Source organism: Bubalus kerabau, chromosome 6, assembly GCF_029407905.1.
Source record: "Bubalus kerabau isolate K-KA32 ecotype Philippines breed swamp buffalo chromosome 6, PCC_UOA_SB_1v2, whole genome shotgun sequence".
Classification (NCBI taxonomy): Eukaryota; Metazoa; Chordata; class Mammalia; order Artiodactyla; family Bovidae; genus Bubalus; species Bubalus kerabau.
The window spans coordinates 110,306,655-110,324,529 of NC_073629.1; the positions used below are offsets into that span (position 1 = coordinate 110,306,655).

Consider the following 17,875-nt stretch of genomic DNA (forward strand, 5'->3'; position numbering starts at 1 on the left):
TGTCTAATGGTCTAGGATTGACTTTGAGGAGTGCCCTGCAAAGAGTCAGTGTATAGCATTAGCCTACTCAGTGGTTCTCAACCAGAGGCAGTTTTCCACCCCAGGGGACATTTGGCAATGTTTAGAGGCATTTGTGGTTGTCACAACTAGGGATGCTACTGGCATCTAGTACTTAGACACCAGGATGTTGTTTAACATCTTGCAATGCACAGAGCACCTCCTGAACAGAGTCATCAGCCCTAGAATGTCAATGGTACTGAGGTTGAGGAACCCTTCCCTGGACTGAGGGTGGAGGCACCTGCACTTCCTGGCAAGATGCTAGTTGTCAGGCAACTTGATGATCAGTTCTCCCGGCCAGCCCCAGGAGGCTTCCTACACACTTGGTGGGTCCACAGGAAGTCCTGAGAGCACTGATGTCCTGTGACTGATACAGTTGGAAGAGACAGATGGAGTGCATTCCTCTCCATTTGCCCCCTAACTGATCAGGATCCTTGGTGCATCCCAGGCCCTGGCAGTTGATCAGATTTAGAGTGGGTATCTCTGAGTTTGGGGCTGGGTGAAAGTGCTCCATGTTCCCCCCCAAACATTAGACATCCCAGAGAAGGAGCAAGCAGGGCACTTGCAGCATCACTGGCGACTGAGAATGCCCTGCCTTCTTCAGTGAGGGGCCCGGAACTCTGTGGTCTCCCTAGTTCCTCCCCTACGCCCAGGGCAGTCCCCTCCCCCTTCAGGAAACAGGCTTAAATGAGCTGTCAGTTTTACCACGAGGCTGGGCTGGGCTAGGAGTCAGGTCACTGAAATATGTCCCCTTCCTGATCCCACTAGGGGGAGAGCAGGAGCAAGAGCATTTACAACCTCCTAGGTTAGGTGCGGGAGGGTCCAAAGTGGATCTGTCCAAGAGGTGAAGGAAATCACTGGGTGATTTGACAAAGAGATATGAATTGGGACCAAGCCCCTGGAGGCTGTCTCCACTGGTACACAAGTAGGAAATAGGAGGGGCCTCATGGTGGGTGCAGTTTGAGAGACCAGACATCAGATTCTCACATCCACCCTACCCCCAAGGCACAACAGCAAGAAGGGGTCTCTAACCCAGACCACTCTGCTAGGGAACTGTAACCTCCAGGGCTCACTCCCTGGGGCTGGAGGTGGGGAATGTCCTCAAAGGCCAGTGTTGACACCAGCTGCAATACGGCTTCCCTCCCTCCAGATCTTGCAGAGGGGAAGTAACAGAGAGGGATTGGTGGGAGGAGGAACTCAGATTCCGGGTTAAATAGGTTCAACCTTTTGGGTTCTTGGGCGGGGGTGGGGGGGGTGGGGGGCACTGGGGGCTCTGGTGCTCCTGCTAGGGATGGGGGGCTGTCCCTGCTGCATTAGTTTCCTGGGATAAGGAGCCAGGCTGAGGCTGGGGAGGGGGGTGCCTGTTGTTCTTAAATGTCCTGGCCCCCAAGAGGTGATGGAGAGGGATTGGGAGTTGGGACTGAGAGCCCTTGAAGAAGTTACTAAGGAGCCAGGAGGAGATCTTTTAGATTAGCCTGAGATGGACCCCGCCCCCACCCTTGATTCAGGACTGGTGACTCTCTTTTGGAGGAGGAGTCCCAAAGAAAAAGAAGCCAGAAGGAGGAATCACAGGCAGAGAGGGGAAGAATCTCAAGAGGCTGTAAGATGGGCAGGGAGAGGCTCCGCCTTCAGTCTCTCCAGACCCGCCTGGCCTGACAGCAGGCTGGGTGGGGTCGAGTGGCTGGCTGTGACTGTGACTCAGGTTTCTGTGGGCAGCCAAGGGCAGCCGGCAGGGAGGAGCCCAGACCAACAGACAGGCCAGCCAACTGCAGCTTTCACCTCAGCTGTCCTCTCCTGGGAACGCAGGAGGTTCTTCTCTAACTTTGCTGGCCTCTGAGGGCTAGCCCACCCCTGCGCTCTCATCCCCACCCCCAACTGACCCTCACGCTCCTTCCCAGAGCTCTCAGCCCAGGCACTGACACAGGACAGAGAGTCAAAGGTCACTGCCTCTAGAGAGTCCCCAGCAGGTCTGTGCCACAGGGAGAAGAGTATAATAATAATTGGTTCTGCACCGAGAGGGACAGACTGGGGGAATCTTGGGTACTGGTTTTCAGGCGGAGCAGCTTGGGCCCCCCAGCCTTCTCCAGCCAGGATGGCTCAAGTCTGGTCGGGCTGGTTGTCATGGTGAAGACTAGGGGCTAGAATGCAGCTGCCAGTCAGGCTACCAGGCCTAAGTCAGAAGACGGGGCTCAGGGACTCATAGCACAGTCCTCTCAGAACTGACTAGCCAGGCAGGGATGGTTGGAGCTGAAACCAAAGAACTATGGTCAGGGACTGTAGGACTTCCCCTTGGTGATGGGTGAGGGTGTGGCCAGCTCATTCCCCTCGTATTTCTGGGGCCTGTTTGCTGGGCTGTGTTTTCAGAAAGTGGCTGAAAGAAAGGGAATGCACATTTACTTTGTGCCAAGTGCTCTGCATACATGTCTCACCAATCTTCACAACAACTGAGAGAGCCAGCAATTTGCCTAAAATGGCAAAGCTAGGATTAAAATCCAGAACTGGCTGCTACCAACGCCAGTGATCTTTCTTTTCTGGGAACCAACCAGTCTTGTTCTAGAGAAGAGAGAGGGAGAAATTGACCTGAACTTTATCAGACTGGATATTTCATTAGGAAGCCACGGTGGTAGGATGCAGGTGCTCGCTGCCTTTGGGGTTTGGGGACAGATGACGGTTCGAAGAGAAAGTCACTGGTGAAATGCTTGCCACATAGTAGGTGGTCATCAAATATTTTTGTAAAGAAGAAGCCAGATCTGTGTAGGAGCCATGGCCAGTTTTCTGGGACATCCTGGGAGCTTCTGGCTCTGAATTGCAGCAACAGCGGAAGAAGCTAGTTTGAAAGAGGGACTTTCCAAGACCATCCCTGACGGGAGGAATTTGCGGAGCATCAGAGTGAGGGTTAGGCAGGGTGGGAAAGAATTGTGTGGATGATACAAGATTACTGCAAGTTGCGGACGCCACCCAGTGGCCATAAACCAGGCGATAGGGAGCCATGTTACAAGAGTTCTCTGTGCGCGGAGCATTCTGGGAGTTGTAGTTGAGCTGCACTAAGGGGCGGTGTTACCAGTGGGGCTGTTGGGTGCTGTGCTCCGACGTTTATTGCGCGGGAATTACCCTCGTCTGCCGGACTACGAGTCCCGTGGTGCCTCGCGGCCAGCTGCGCAGGCGCGGTGAGTCGGTGCCGGTCGATCCTTAACGCTGAGGGGGCAGCTAGCTGGGTCGAGCAGTGTTGGGAGGGGTTGCCGAGTGAATCTGTGGCGCGGCAGGGTAAGACGGCCGGCACCATGTCGAGGCAGGCGAACCGTGGCACCGAGAGCAAGAAAATGGTAACCGGAGCGTGTGACCTCGGCGGGTGGGGCGGAATGGAGGTGTTCTGGGGAAGGGGCCCAGCGCGGGGTGCAAGTCTCAACTGGAAAGGCGCCTTCTACCAGCCCTGGGAGGGAGTGGTTCAGCTGGAGGGAAGGAAGGGGCTCGTTGGTGGGTCGAGAGCGGAGATTAACTCTGGGAGCGTCCCGGGTGCGGGGCAGGTTGGAGGGCCGCTGGAGGAGCTCGAAGACCTCTTCCCCCGCCACCTGAGTGCTATTGCGTACGAGACCAACAACGACGGCGACAATAATAGGAGCTCCCACTGTTGCTCTCTTACTGCCTTAGGCACTGGGCCAAGCACTTCACGTCTGTTATCGCATTTAATCCGCAAAATAACTCGTCAGGTGGATGATAACATCGCCGCTTTAAAACTCAGAGGTTGCATAACTTGCCCCTATTTACAGCTAAGACGAGTTAGGATTTGAACCCAAGTCTCTCTGACATCAAAGCTAATGCTTCAGACTACTGGACTATAATGCCTCCCACACTGTGCCGTGGGCATTGTGAGATGCTCAGGTACTGATTAACCAGAAAGCAAGAGAGTAAGGGGTGGGCCAGAGTAGGCCGTAAGTGGTCCCCCTCTGGTGAAGGTGGACAGGCTCCCTTCTTGTCCTGGAAATAGTGGGACACCGTCTATCCTAGAAAGTTTGGCTGCTGGTGGGGGCTGGGCCTGGAAAGTAAGGTGGATGATGTTTTTCTCCAAACTAAGGGGATTTCTTGACAGGTGTTTGTTTTCTTTGGCATCTTCGTACTTCCTCTAGAATTGCCCATTTGTCTTTATTTTCCGATTTACAAACTGAGTTATTGAAGGTCGCATGCAGGGCAGATCTGCAGCCTTTTGCTGACACTCAGCTCTACAGAAGATGACCAAACTCCCATTACACCTTTGTATCTTACGCCAGGAACAGCCACCAAATACGGGCAGCAGGAGGCACTGTGACTCCAGAGTAGTGCTGTACTTTTTCTCTGTCGGATCTCTTTTGAAAAGTTGATAATAGCTGTAGGTCTTCTCCCCAGGAATAGTAAATAGACAAACATAAACAGACATTTACTTACATTTAGGGGGAACTTGTGGGCCCCCGAAAATACTCTGTGAATCATAAAGTTAAGAATTCCTGTTTTGGAGGAAATAAGAAAAAGGAAGAAGAGTGTTTTGCTAGGCAGTAGTGTCATGCAGGTTAGTGGTCCCCAGCCTTTTTGGACTTAGGAACAAGTTTCATGGAGGCCAGTTTGCCAGTTTTCCATGGGGTGTGGGGGTGCGGGTGACTTGGGGATGGTTCAAGTGCCTTACATAATTGTGCACTTTATTTCTGTTGATACATCAGCTCCACCTCAGATCATCAGGCCTTAGATCCCAGAGGTTGGTGACCCCTGATGTATTATAAAAAGCATGGATATTTGTTGGAATCATGATTGGTCTTCAGTTTACTTATCTATACAGTAGGGAAATAATGCCTTTCTAGGATTCACTTTCATGCATTGGAGAAGGAAATGGCAACCCACTCCAGTGTTCTTGCCTGGAGAATCCCAGGGACGGGGGAGCCTGGTGGGCTGCTGTCTGTGGGGTCACACAGAGTCGGACACGACTGAAGCGACTTAGCAGCAGCAGCAGGATTAAGTGAGATAACAGTGTAAAATGCAAGGGACATCGTAAATGTTTATTTTCCTCTCCTTTTCCTCTATGAGCAGATATCAGAAGCCTTCCTGTTTAGTTTTCATATCTAACTCTTTTTCCTATCTTTTTTTAAAACTTGAAACCAACATTGAAACTTTTAATACAAGTTTAGCAGGAACCTTCAGCCCCCACCCCACAACCCTCAGTATTCACTTAGTTTTGGTGAATTGAGGGAATTAGGGACCGGCATCAGTGCACTCCTGCTTCAAGAGTGTTGCTACTGCTATGGTCTCTGCTTGGAACCTTCTCCCAGAGAGTATCTAGCTCCTCCTCACCTCATTTACAGGTACTCAGAGGTCACCTCCTCATAAAGGGCTTCCCTGACCTCCTGACTGGTTCTCAATCCCCTTACTCTGTCTCTCTTCAAGCACTGTCTGTTTCATTTAAAATGCTTCATTATAAATTATGTATTTACTTGTTTACTTATAGTCGCCCCATGAGATGTAGCTCTACGAGAGCAAGGGTTGATTTGTTAACTGCTGTACTCCCAGCTCCTAAAACGGTGCTTGGCACCAGGCAGTCTGTGTTAAATGAGTGGCGTGAGGGTTTGGTGCCCCCTGTCATTCAGTTCCTGTCGGTACCAACCTCAGGCTTGTCACGTGATCCTCTTTGTAGCCACCTGGTTTTGACATGCTCCCCTTCTTTCCTGTCTGTCTGGGGAGCCTCCGCCTCTAGCAGTCCACTTCCCAGTCAGCCCAGTCTCCTTCTAATTGCTGTGTTCCCAGTTAACCCTTCCGAAACGTAAATGGTTAATATGGCCAAGGAATTAGATCTCTGCTTTTAATCTGTGCAAACAGAAACAACCCATTTGTCTAGCAAACTTTTCCTGGGTCCCAGCTCTGTGTAAAGCGCTGTGGGAAATGTAGAGTTGAAGTCCTAGTCCCCAACCCTGAGAAGCAGTCCTCTATTAGAGAGGTCAAAAAATATACAATGCCGGGTGCATAGACGTGTCTGGGATTGAGCCCTGGCTTCACTGCTTGCTTGTGTGACCTTGGGCAAGTGTCTTCATTGCTATAAACATCAGTTTCACTATCTTTATTTATTTTTGGCCACAGCAAGCAGCTTGAGGAGTCTCAGTTACCCTACCAGGTACTGAACCCACGCCCCCTGCAGTGGAAGCATGGAGTCCGGAGCACTGGGCCGCCAGGGAAGTTCCAGCATCCTTTTCCTTTTTAAATTAAAGTTTATCTACAACACTGTTAGTTCCATGTGCACACAGTGATTCAATGTGATTAGGTTGGTGCAAACATAATTTTTTGTTTGGACTGCGGTTTTGCACTGTGAATTTTAAATCATCATAACTAGGCTCAAACACATCTTTATTAAACACGTAAATGGTTAATATGGCCAAGGAATTAGATCTCTGCTTTTAATCTGTGCAAACAGAAACAACCCATTTGTCTAGCAAACTTTTCCTGGGTCCCTGCTCTGTGTAAAGCGCTGTGGGAGATGCAGAGTTCAGAATAGGAACCAACACACTGTTTGGTTGTACAATCAACACATTGTTGCCAACAAGAAATAAGCATGTTCATTCCTATAGCATAAAAATCTGTGATTTGGGATTCGACAAACTCTTGGAAAGCATTTTCTGCCTGCCGCTGGTTGTGGAAGCATTTTCCCTGCAAAAAGCTGTTGAGATGCTTGAAGAAGTGGTAGTCAGTTGAATGAGGTCAGGTGAATGTGGCGGATGAGGCAAAACTTTGTTGCCCCATTCGTTCAACTTCTGAAGCGCTGGTTGTGCGACATGTGGTCGGGCGTTGCCTTGGAGCAGAACTGGGCCCTTTTCTGTTGACTGATGCCGGCTGCCGGCGTTGCAGTTTTCGGTGCATCTCATCGATTTGCGGAGCGTACTTCTCAGATATAATGGTTTCGCCAAGATTCAGAAAGCTGTAGTGGAAGAGACAGGCAGCAGACCACCAAACAGTGACCATGACCTTTTCTTGGTGCAGTTTTGGCTTTGGGAAGTGCTTTGGAACTTCTTCTTGGTCCAGCCAATGAGCTGGCTGTTACTGGTTGTCACATAAAATCCACTTTTCATCACATATCACAATCTGACTGAAAAATGGTTCATTGTTGTTGCATAGAGTAAGAGAAGATGACACCTCAGAATGATGATATTTTTGATTTTCAGCTCATGAGGCACCCACTTACTGAGCTTTTTCACCTTTCCACTTTGCTTCAAATGCTGAACCGTAGAATGGTTGGCACTGCGTCCTTTGGCCGCTTCTCGTGGTTACGACAGGATGAGCCTTGATGGTCCTCTCCATCGGTCACTGCCGTTGCACGCTTGTCAGCTCCCGATGGCTGGCCACCGGCTCCTCGTCTTCAAGGCTCTCGTCTCCTTTGTGAAACTTCTTGAAGCACCACTGCACTGCACATTTATTAGCACTTCCTGGGTCAAATGCGTTGATGTTGCGAGTTGTCTCTGCTGTTTTATGACCCATTTTGAACTTGAATAAGAAAATCGCTCGAATTTGCTTTTTGTGTAACCTCATTTTCCTAGTCTAAAATAAACATAAGGGATTTCCCTGGTGGTCCAGTGGTTAAGATTCTGAGCTCCCAATGCAGAGGGCCCAGGTTCGATCCCTGGTCAGGGAACTAGATCCCATATGCTACAACCAAGAGCTCACATGTTATAACTAAGACCCAGAGCGGCCAAATAAATATTTTTAAAAAATAGTAAAATAAACACCAAGTAGTGTCATTAGCAAAAAATCATAAATTGAGAGATGTGCGTTAAAATGATGTATAACATAAGCACATTTATTTAAGAATGTATTCCAGTATCAAACAGCAGAGTTCAACAATGTAAAACCACAATTACGTTTGCACCAACCTAACACTATACACAGAGAAGGCAATGGCACCCCACTCCAGTACTCTTGCCTGGAAAATCCCATGGACGGAGGAGCCTGGTAGGCTGCAGTCCATGGGGTCGCTAAGAGTTGGACGTGACTGAGCGACTTCACTTTCACTTTTCACTTTCATGCATTGGAGAAGGAAATGGCAACCCACTCCAGTGTTCTTGCCTGGAGAGTCCCAGGGACGGGGGAGCCTGGTGGGCTGCTGTCTATGGGGTCGCGCAGAGTCAGACACGACTGAAGCGACTTAGCAGCAACAGCAACACTATACACTACAAAATGGTCAGCACACAGGCATTTTTATTAGTAAAGATATTAATTAACCTTTGTGTGTTTAGGCCTGCCCGTTTTTTGTGTTGTGACTGTATTCTCCAGAGCTCAGGTGAGTTACTACTTGAGTAGCAGCCCTCAGAATCTCTGTGACAGGAGGATGGAGAGTGACGAAGAGGGAGGGACTCAGTCCTGTTAGTGACCTTCCTTCCCTAGCATCTTGCGGGGCAGTCACACTGGATTACTTGTGTTGACAAAAATAGTAAGTATGACTCTTAATAAGTATCTTGGAACTTTAGCTCCAAAGGTTAGCCCCCTAAAGAGTTTGGATGTTTTGTTTGGTGCACTGACTACAAAGCTGCCTGAGAACCGTCCAGTACAGTAGCTTACCTGAGGGTAGGGTTTGGCTTAACTTACTCTGCACAGGGCGCCTGAAGTATTGGACTTTGCCAGCATGAAATCACTCCTGTGGTTTCTTGGTCTGCAAAGCATCTTTAAGTCCATTATCTCATTAGACCCTCCCCTTCCATCAACCCTGTGATTGGCACAACAGATTTCACTGTTACTTTTTTGTTGGAAAAGATTGAAGTTCAGCAGAGTGAAGTGACTTAGCTAAAGTCTTTTGGCCAGTGACAAGTCTATACTTAGAATCAGGTCTTCTGACATAAACCCTGTATCCTTCTATATGCCTTACTAATTGCTTTAAAGTTCTTTATAGTGATTCAGAATCTCCCTCTTTGAACCTAGTTCAGAGTGCTTTCTGGCACCACGCCACAGAGAAGCAGTTGAAGAACAAAAATAACAACATCTACTTTTTTTTTTTTTGGCCTATGTGGGATCGAACCCATGCCCCCTGCAGTGGAAGTGTGGAGTCTTAACCACTGGACTGCTAGGGAAATCCTACAGTACCTACTCCTTGAGTAGGTACTATGCGTCAGGCACTCTACACACATTATCTCACTGATAATCCTGAAGGGCAGATAATGAATGTTGTCACCCCTGTACAGCTGGGAAAAGCTGATGTTCAGGGAGATTAAGCAGTGACTTAGGATGACTTCATAATTTTCACAGGACAGTGCTCAGCACTAAGAAGAGTGAGTCTCAGGTACTAACCTATCACCTGTAAAATGGGGACAGATAGTGTTTATTTTGCTGACTTCTCATGGTGGTTGTGAAGATCAATAAGTAACTGTCTCTGAAGATGCTCTAAAAAAGTTTTATAAATGTTAATCATCATTATTATTAAACATAATTAAAGCAGTCTGAAAGTAGAAGTTTTGAGAAGAGATTCCTGTTTCTGTTGGGAGGAAGAATGTGCTTATGTTCAGTGACGAAATGGGGCTGGTTGAATTATGTGACCTTTATGGTACCGTGGAACCTTAAGTTATACGGGTCTTCAGATTGCAGCCTCTCGTCACTTCTCTGAGTTCCTCTCCTGTTTTCTCTTGGGTTTACTCATCTCTAGCCACACTGCTCTCCTAGCTGTGTCTCACACATAGCAGACATACTCCCACCTCAGGGCCTATACTTGCTGCTTCCAATTTTTTTACCTACATATCTTCATGGCTTTCCCTGATTACCTTCGGGTCTTTGTACAACCATCATCTTAATGAGGCCTTTTCTAACTACCCTATCTAAAATTGACACCCCCCACATACACATATGCTGCTGCTAAGTCGCTTCAGTCGTGTCCAACTCTGTGCGACCCCATAGACAGCAGCCCACCATGCTCCCCCGTCCCTGGGATTCTCCAGGCAAGAACACATATAGGTGAACATAAATATTCACTAATCTTCTTTTATGCTCATTTTCCTCCGTGGCTCTTATACTGTCTGGCACACCATTTATTTATTCAGTTTATTGCTTGTTTCCCTCCTGTTAGTAGTTCCTGGTACATAGTAAGCCTTGAATGAAAGGTTTTTCCTACACTACAACTCATTCCTGTTTTTAAAATCTGAAGACCTTTTAAGGTGTGCACTATTTATGTCATGAGCTATTCCACATAGGCTTGGTTCATAATTGAGTGGAGATAAACTTAGAAATTAAGAGAGGCTGTGGAGAGTCTGGGTCAGATTCCATTCCCAGATTCCAGGCTTCTTGATTCTGTGCGCACCAACAGATCTGTTTAGGGCCTTGATTTTTCTTATTGATAAATTGGGGGCTGCTGCATGTGTAAAGTGCTTAATAACATCGTGATATGTATGTTACTTGGCTTCATGGTGGGCAAGGCTCTTGGATTCTCCATCCAAGGACTCATTAATAATGCAAGGAAAGCTCTCCTGATTTAATGCAGCGGCGCCAACTCTATGGACTGGTTACTGCTGGACTGTCTCCATCCATTCACGCCCAGGCCACTCTAATGCCAAACCCTTAACTTTACTAAAAATCATTCTTCTGCTTAATAGCTCCCCTTTAACTGCCATACTTGGTAATATACCCTGATCTTGGAGATACCCTGATCTGTTTTAGTTGAATTCAGAGAGCTTACTTTTTCAGAAGCTGATTCTCTTTGGCTCCGTAGCACAGCTATCTTTTGTTTTTTGGGGGGAGGTGATTAATACTGCAGTTGTGGGGAACAGGGAGCAGAATGAACAGTGGCTTAGAAACTTCCGGTTTCTGTCTCCCCGATTACTTTTGTCAATAATTTGCTGTCCTTGGACAAATTACTGAACCATTCTGAGGCTCAGTTTCCTCATCTCTAAAACCAGATTGGTTCCTGCCCTTTATGCTTTACAGAGTTAGTGTGGAATGGAAACTGAGATAATGAAAAATAGAATGCAGTATGTAAGCAAAAGGCACTCGCTTTACTCTTCTTGCAGTGACCTCATCGCCAGGCCTGAGGATGAGGTGAGGAACAATGGTTCTGGGAGTCTGGGCTTTGACTTTATCTTCCCCAGAAGACTTGCAGACAGAAAGGTGCTCTGCTGCAAGTCTGATAAGCCTCCATGCAGAAGGGACTGCTTGGGTGGCACTTGATTTTCAGCCTTACTTCTATATAAGTACGTTGACCCAGATGTTAACACATTTCTCACTTTAACTTTGATAATGCCTTTGCTCCAACCTCCTGCTTTTATTCTATAGTCTTGGTATTTGCTGTTCCTTTCACCTTCCCATCTCTCTGTTTTTTGGTAGGTAGGTGACAGGATTCTTTATCTGAGAAAGAGATTCTGTGATTTTAACTGTGGTTGTAATAGAAGCCAGTCCAGGTCAATATTGTGTTCCAGGCACAGAAAAGATTGTATTTCCTTCAGTTACCCCTTTTCTGCAAACACTTGACTGTGTCAAGAGGAACATTATTTTTTCCCGTTGGTGACTTGAGGGGTCTTCACTAGCGCAGTGGACGTCATCCGGCACTTCATTCCTCCCTGCTCCTCTGCTGCTCCTGGATGGGGCCTTACGAGTGCAGCTAGGCTTGGCAGCTGTGGTGGGGTCCTGGGTCAGCAGAAGTCACCTCAGTGTGTTGGAAGGGTGACCGCTTAGTGGATGAGGCACCTTTCTCAGCCCATTTTCTAGTGGGTCTGGTTGCAGCCCTGTCGCATTGACCCTGGGGAGCCAGAGTCTTTGGCTGCTCCACAGAGGATGATGCTCTTTCCTACCGGACACCAGTAACCTTCCTTTGAATTCTTCCAGGTGCATTGAGGCTGATCTAGACTCTCACCACACTTTCTCTTTTGTGTGGCTTGCTCTTGACTGCCTTTTCAATCTCTTTTAGAGCTCTGAGCTCTTCACCCTGACCTACGGGGCTCTAGTTACCCAGCTCTGCAAGGACTATGAAAATGATGAAGATGTGAATAAACAGCTGGACAAAATGTGAGTGAGCTCCTCTGTGGGAGAGACAGGAATGGGACTCCTGAGCACACCGAATCTCCGTGGTCCCTTAGAGCCCAGAACAAGGTCCTCTGTCATAGCCAACCCTTCGGGTGCTGTTTCCACTGCTTATTTATTGGGAGGTTTGGGGATGTCCTCATTGTCCCTTACCACCACCAACAGCATTACATGCAGACATAAGACATTCAGACCCCATAATATAGTCGGTTCTCTCATTTCTTCCCAGGGGCTATAACATTGGAGTCCGACTGATTGAAGATTTCTTGGCACGGTCAAACGTCGGGAGGTGCCATGACTTTCGGGAAACTGCAGATGTCATTGCCAAGGTCATTATCCTGGGCCACCAGGCCATGCTGAAGAATTGTCATTGGAAGGCACTGCTTACCACCCTCTCCCTTAGAGAGGCCCTTAGTATTCCAGAAGAATAGCTAGGCAGCTGTCTGGGCCAAAGAAGCCTTCCTGGTGGTTTAAGAATAGTACAGATTATGAAAAAGGGAAGAATGGTTGGGAGCATCCCTGTGGATTAAAGCCCCACTGGAAGGAGAGGGGTGTGGAGTTGTGCACAGTTGCTTTTCCTTCTTTGCCCTGAATACCTGAAGCTTCAGTGTCTTGTGGAGGCCCCAGTTTTTTTCCAGAGCCACTTAAGTCTCCTTTCTGGTCCCATCACTTCACCTTCCCTGGTGCACAGCCCCTCCTGCTCTTCCCATAGTGCCATTGTGTGTCTCCTGACAGGTGGCATTCAAGATGTACTTGGGCATCACTCCAAGCATCACCAATTGGAGCCCAGCTGGTGACGAATTCTCCCTCATTTTGGAAAATAATCCCTTGGTGGACTTCGTGGAACTTCCTGATAACCACTCATCCCTTATTTATTCCAATCTCTTGTGTGGGGTGTTGCGAGGAGCCTTGGAGATGGTGAGTGCAGCTCTTTTCCTTCTGAGACACCTGAAAGGTGGTAGGGTCTTTCTTAATACATGCTTGAATGAATGAATGAGAGTGAAAAGAAGGGTCTAGAGCTCACCTGGCACTTCGCTGCTGGAGACGGTGAGGCTGCCAAGCACAGGATCCCAGTTGGAGATCTCTACGTGGCGGTGATCCTCATTGCTTAGGCTGGGAGGCTGTGCTGTCAGCCCCCAAAGCCCAGGAGCATCCGTTCCCAGATTGGCTTATCTGGTGGCAGTTTAATTTGCGAGTGTTCTTTCTAAGTCTCCCGTTGGGTCGGGGCCACTGCCGTTTTCACAGGAGCTAGCAACCTTGTCTTTGTGGAAACCAGCCCCCTTGTCTAGGCTGCTCCAGGTGAGGCAGTCACAGCTGCATCCCCAGTGATTTCACAGGGGCCCGTTCATTTTCACACTGTCCCCCAGGTCCAGATGGCTGTGGAGGCCAAATTTGTCCAGGACACCCTGAAAGGAGATGGTGTGACAGAAATCCGGATGAGGTTCATCAGGCGGATTGAGGACAACCTCCCAGCTGGAGAGGAATGACCATCCCCAGGACTTCAGGGCAGCCAGCAGGAGCACTTGTTGGATCAGACAGCCTCACTGCTCCTTCTGCCTTCGAGAATTCAGTGACTCTTTAATGGATGTTATATATTCTTCTAACCTTGTTTCCATTCTCCATGTTAATAAAGAGCAGACTGTGATATAGTCTGTTTACCTACAAGTGTGCGCATTCAGGAGCGAAATTCTGTGCTCCCTTTCCCTTCATAGGGGCTGGATGTAGTCATCTGTGGTTGGACTAGAAGGAGCTCCAACCATTTTACATTCCTGTTTGAATTTTCCAAAGCAGAACCCACGCTGACCCCATTAAGAGGCAAACCTCGCACACCTATACCTGGGTCTTCAGAAAGTCATTGGTGAGTAACTGTAGGGGGTCCAGGACTCACCGGACAGGGAGGAGACGGTGGGAGGGGCGGGGCAGATTTGCCGGCCGGAGTGATACCCTCCAGTGCTTGCCAGGAAAGGGGAGCCGGTCATGCCAGAAACATTGACTTCTGGGAAACCACCCAGGTCTCTCATTCCTCCCTGCTGTTTGGAGGCAACATCTCCTCTTTTTACAGAGGGTCCATCTTTTTTTCTTACAAATTCTTCAATAAAGACACATTCTTGAGTGAAACCCCAATCATGTCCTGTTTTCTTTCTGCTCAGCCCTGGGAATTTTGTTACAATGTGGTGTGGAGACCTGCTGGGTTCTGTGCCCTACCTTGATTTTATCTAATCGAGAAACACATCTCCCTGTGGACCAGAGTCTGGGAAGCCTGGGAGCAAATGAGGCTCCTTCAGAGTTATTTTTGAGTCTACTGTCTGTAGCAAAATCTAGAAGCAGACCAGTATCCCAGATGTTCCTAAAATGGACTATCCTGGGTTCTTGGCCACCATGTTGGAGGATTTGGCTAGAAAGACCATGAAAACCTTGTTAGGGTGCCATGTAATGAGTGCTTACCAAGGGTCATCACTGCACTGAACACTTTGTATGCATTATCTAATTCACGGTAATACCATTTTTAGGAGAAGGCCACAAGTTACCCAAGGTCATACAGCTAGTAAGTGGAGAAGCTAGGGTTCAAAGCCCCAGCCAGACTCCATAAGCCCATGCCCTTTTTTTCTTCTGGGCTGGGTCTTAGTTGTGGTACATGGGATCTAGTTCCCCGACCAGGGATAGAACCTGTGCCCCCTGCAGAGGAAGGTGGATCCTCAACCACTGGACCACCAGGGAAATCCCCATAGCCCACATTCTTAACCATGATGCTTGGTTCACACTGTGGGATGGTGGGGGAGCAGGCCTGCGGATCCCTCTCTCAGTCTCACAGAGCGTAGGGTAGCTTTTAAACAGAGGGGTCAGAGGGTATCAGGCCATATTTGGTAGCACTCTTCTTGGGGACAGCCTCTGGCCTTGAGGTCCAGATATTCAGGTTGTTGGGGTGAAACAGAGCCCCAGACCTTCCCCAAGGTTAGTGGACAAGCCTGAGATGAGGGGAGCGTTGTGCTTGAAGTGTGTCTGGTCATAAAGTTGTAGGGCACTAGAACTCCCGACCTGCCTCCTCCAGCTGGGTTAAGCTGCTGACGAGGAGGAAAGATCACTTCCGGGGGCCATAAAGAAGGCCGAGCACGGAAGAATTGATGCTTTTGAACTGTGGTGCTGGAGGAGACTTGAGAGACCCGTCGACCGCAAGTAGATCAATCAATCCTAAAGGAAATCAGTCCTGAACATTCATTGGAAGGATTGATGCTTAAGCTGAAGCTCCAATACTTTGGCCTCATGTGAAGAACTGACTCATTGGAAAAGACCCGGATGCTGCAAAAGATTGAAGGCGGGAGAAGGAGATGACAGAGGATGAGATCACTGACTCGTGGACATGAGTTTGAGCAAGCTCCAGGAGTTGGTGATGGACAGGAAAGCCTGGCATGCTGCAGTCCACGGGGTCGCAGAGTTGGACACGATTGAGCAACTGAACTGAACTGATGCTTCCTCTAGGATCCCCTTCTTCTCCAAGCCTCTTTACCTCCCCCTCCAGAGATATATGGTTTGGGGCCCCAGTGCAGGCACCCCATTTTGGTCAACTGCATCCTCAGAACCCAGCATGGGGTTGGGTGCAGTCACACCAGAGTGTGAATTGAATGAGAGCACGGCTGATGGAGTGAATGTTGGGGCCCGATGTGGAAAGCGTGTGGTGTCTGGACCTGCCAAGAAAAGTGTGCTGCACCACCCTTTGTTTCTCCAGGGGGGCCCTCGCCCTTCCTCTCCTCCTAGTACCACAGCCTACTTTCCAGCAGCTGTTTGTATGGCGTGAGGTTTTGGATATTTCCTTTCCCAGAATTTAACTTGGGCAGCATTACAGGGTCGGAAAGCTGTGGAAACAAAGTCCCCTTAGTAAGTTCTCCCAATTACAACTTCACAGTTGTGTGATGTGCATTCAGGGGCTGAGGGAAGGGAAAGGGCTGAGGACTATGAGCTATTCAGAACATCACCTCATTCTCTCCCCAGATGAGCCAACCATACAAGGCCCAGCTACCCAACAGCTGCTCCCCCACCTCTGAAATTAATTAGCTGTAGATTACATACCCCTTTGCTTTACTGTGGCTGAGGTTGGACCACCCCCTGCCCCATAACCCCCAGGCTAGGCCATTCCCCATTCATGATGTACTGGCACACCCTCCTGACAAGAAGGGGCAGGGTTGCCTGGCTATATGGGAATGGCTGACTAACCAGGTGGGGTTCCCAAAAAGCCTGGATAGCTGGAGAAGTCCATGCTGGTGGCTTTGGGGGCTTGGCGCTGGCTGGGCAGAGCGCTAAGGAAAGGCCTTGTCTGCAGCCTTTGGCCACCAGGGGTCTCCAGATCACCACTAACATCCCAGAGAGTAACCATGGGATCCCTGGTTTTCAGAATTTGCCAGAAGATGCACCTGATGGAGCAAATCTCAGAGGCTGGTCAGAGCCTGAAAGTGCCCCCTTCCTTTAGTCACAACCATTTGAAAACAAAGCTCCCATGGCTGCCCAGGGCGTTGGAAAAAGCACATTGGCAAAGAAGTCTCTGGTTTCCATTCACACCCCATACTCTCATACTCCTGAGTATGAGACATCCAACCTCTTGAGTTGGATGCGCTAGCTCTGAGCCCTTGTCTAACTAACTCCCTCACTTCCTGAGTGGAGACCAGAGTACCAGCCCTCTTCCCCTGATGTAAGAGGGTCCTGTCCCTGCCCCAGCCCCCAACCAGTGACATTTCCAGATTCAGGGTACTCCTTTCTCTGGCAGATTGGCTGCCCCTACATTTGTCCTGGGCATCCAGGTCTGAGAAGGAGGTGGCCACAGAGGCCCAGGAGCAGAAATGGCATTAAGTAAAATTAAAACAGTCTCCTAACAAGTAGTTCATTGTAGCTGCTAGGGGGTGGCGGTGCAGGAAAGGCATCCTCCATTCTCCTGGAGCTTAAGTGCTACCATGTGCTGTTCCCTGGAAGCCAGAGGGCCGGTGGGAGGGAGGGGAGGGTGGCGGCAGGCACAGAGCCTCGCTTTTACCAATCCCCAGCCTTTGATGTAGGGCCAGGTCTGACCCCAGGACGGCCGCTGGCCACTGCCAGGGGAGCTGTGGGATGCAGCACATTCCTGGGGGCAATTTGCGCTTCTGGCAGAAGGAGAGGAAAGTTTCTACTGTGGGGAAGGGGGTGGAGAGAGGGAGCTGCAGCAGAGTTGAGGGAGTGGGTGCTGTAAGGAATAATGGAGGGAGTCAAGGCACACGGCTGCAGCCTCCTGACTCGACCTGGCTCAGTTAGCCTATGAGCTTGAGGCCTGCTCCAGGAAGCCTTCTCTGATGGACCCAAAACAGGTGAGAAGCAGTACCCTCACCCCCCACCACACAGGTATAGCTCTGGGAGATGCTGAGAGAAGCAGCTGCTTGTCCCTCCTGGCTCTGGAGGCCTGGACCATCGGTCATGGGGGCATCTAGGACCGAGCCAGGCTGGAGGAGGGCTAGGAAGATGGCGTGATGAGCATGACAGCATGTGAGTGAGTGCAGACCAGTGTTATTCATAGCAACAGCTAATATTTATTGCAGAGTGACTCTGCCAGTGCTAGTCTAAGCACTTTACATGCATCTCTCGTTGAGCATTCACAATACCCTATCACTATTCCCATTTTGCAGATAAGAAAACTGAGATACACAGCTAACACATAGTAGATTCAGGACTTGAACCAAAACAGCCCAGGATTGGACACCACGCTCTTCTCCAGTATATTCTGGGTTGCATATGTGTGTTTTTGTATTTCCCTGGGTGACTGTTTGCCTGTGTTCCTTGAGGAGTGTGTCTGTTATGTGAATTCTTTCAT

General features: G+C 49.1%; 1 protein-coding gene and 1 non-coding gene across 5 annotated transcripts; both read left to right on the top strand.

Moving 5' to 3' along the window:
* The first annotated feature begins 3,184 nt into the window (after positions 1 to 3,184).
* TRAPPC3 (trafficking protein particle complex subunit 3) lies at positions 3,185 to 13,716 on the top strand. Of its 4 annotated transcripts, XM_055586409.1 has the most exons (6): positions 3,249 to 3,380; positions 6,151 to 6,184; positions 11,939 to 12,036; positions 12,281 to 12,380; positions 12,787 to 12,969; positions 13,419 to 13,716. In XM_055586409.1, coding segments are annotated over exons 3-6 (405 nt in total). In that variant the 5' UTR covers positions 3,249 to 3,380; positions 6,151 to 6,184; positions 11,939 to 12,034; the 3' UTR covers positions 13,539 to 13,716. The 4 variants fall into 4 exon arrangements, with proteins under 4 accessions (XP_055442383.1, XP_055442382.1, XP_055442384.1 ...); XM_055586408.1 differs by lacking the exons at positions 3,249 to 3,380; positions 6,151 to 6,184 and adding an exon at positions 3,185 to 3,224; XM_055586407.1 differs by lacking the exon at positions 6,151 to 6,184 and having other exon boundaries at positions 3,231 to 3,380.
* Positions 7,621 to 7,693, top strand: TRNAG-CCC (transfer RNA glycine (anticodon CCC)). Its single transcript has one exon. It is a non-coding gene; the product is annotated as a tRNA-Gly (tRNA).
* Positions 13,717 to 17,875: the final 4,159 nt, after the last annotated feature.

Excerpts from the sequence above, each read along its gene's own strand:
- TRAPPC3 (XM_055586406.1), top strand. The coding sequence starts at position 10,975 with ATGGAAACTGAGATAATGAAAAATAGAATGCAGTATGTAAGCAAAAGG. Across the intron at positions 12,381-12,786 it reads CTGCAGATGTCATTGCCAAG|GTGGCATTCAAGATGTACTT; the intron begins GTCATTATCCTG and ends GTCTCCTGACAG. Across the intron at positions 12,970-13,418 it reads TGCGAGGAGCCTTGGAGATG|GTCCAGATGGCTGTGGAGGC; the intron begins GTGAGTGCAGCT and ends ACTGTCCCCCAG.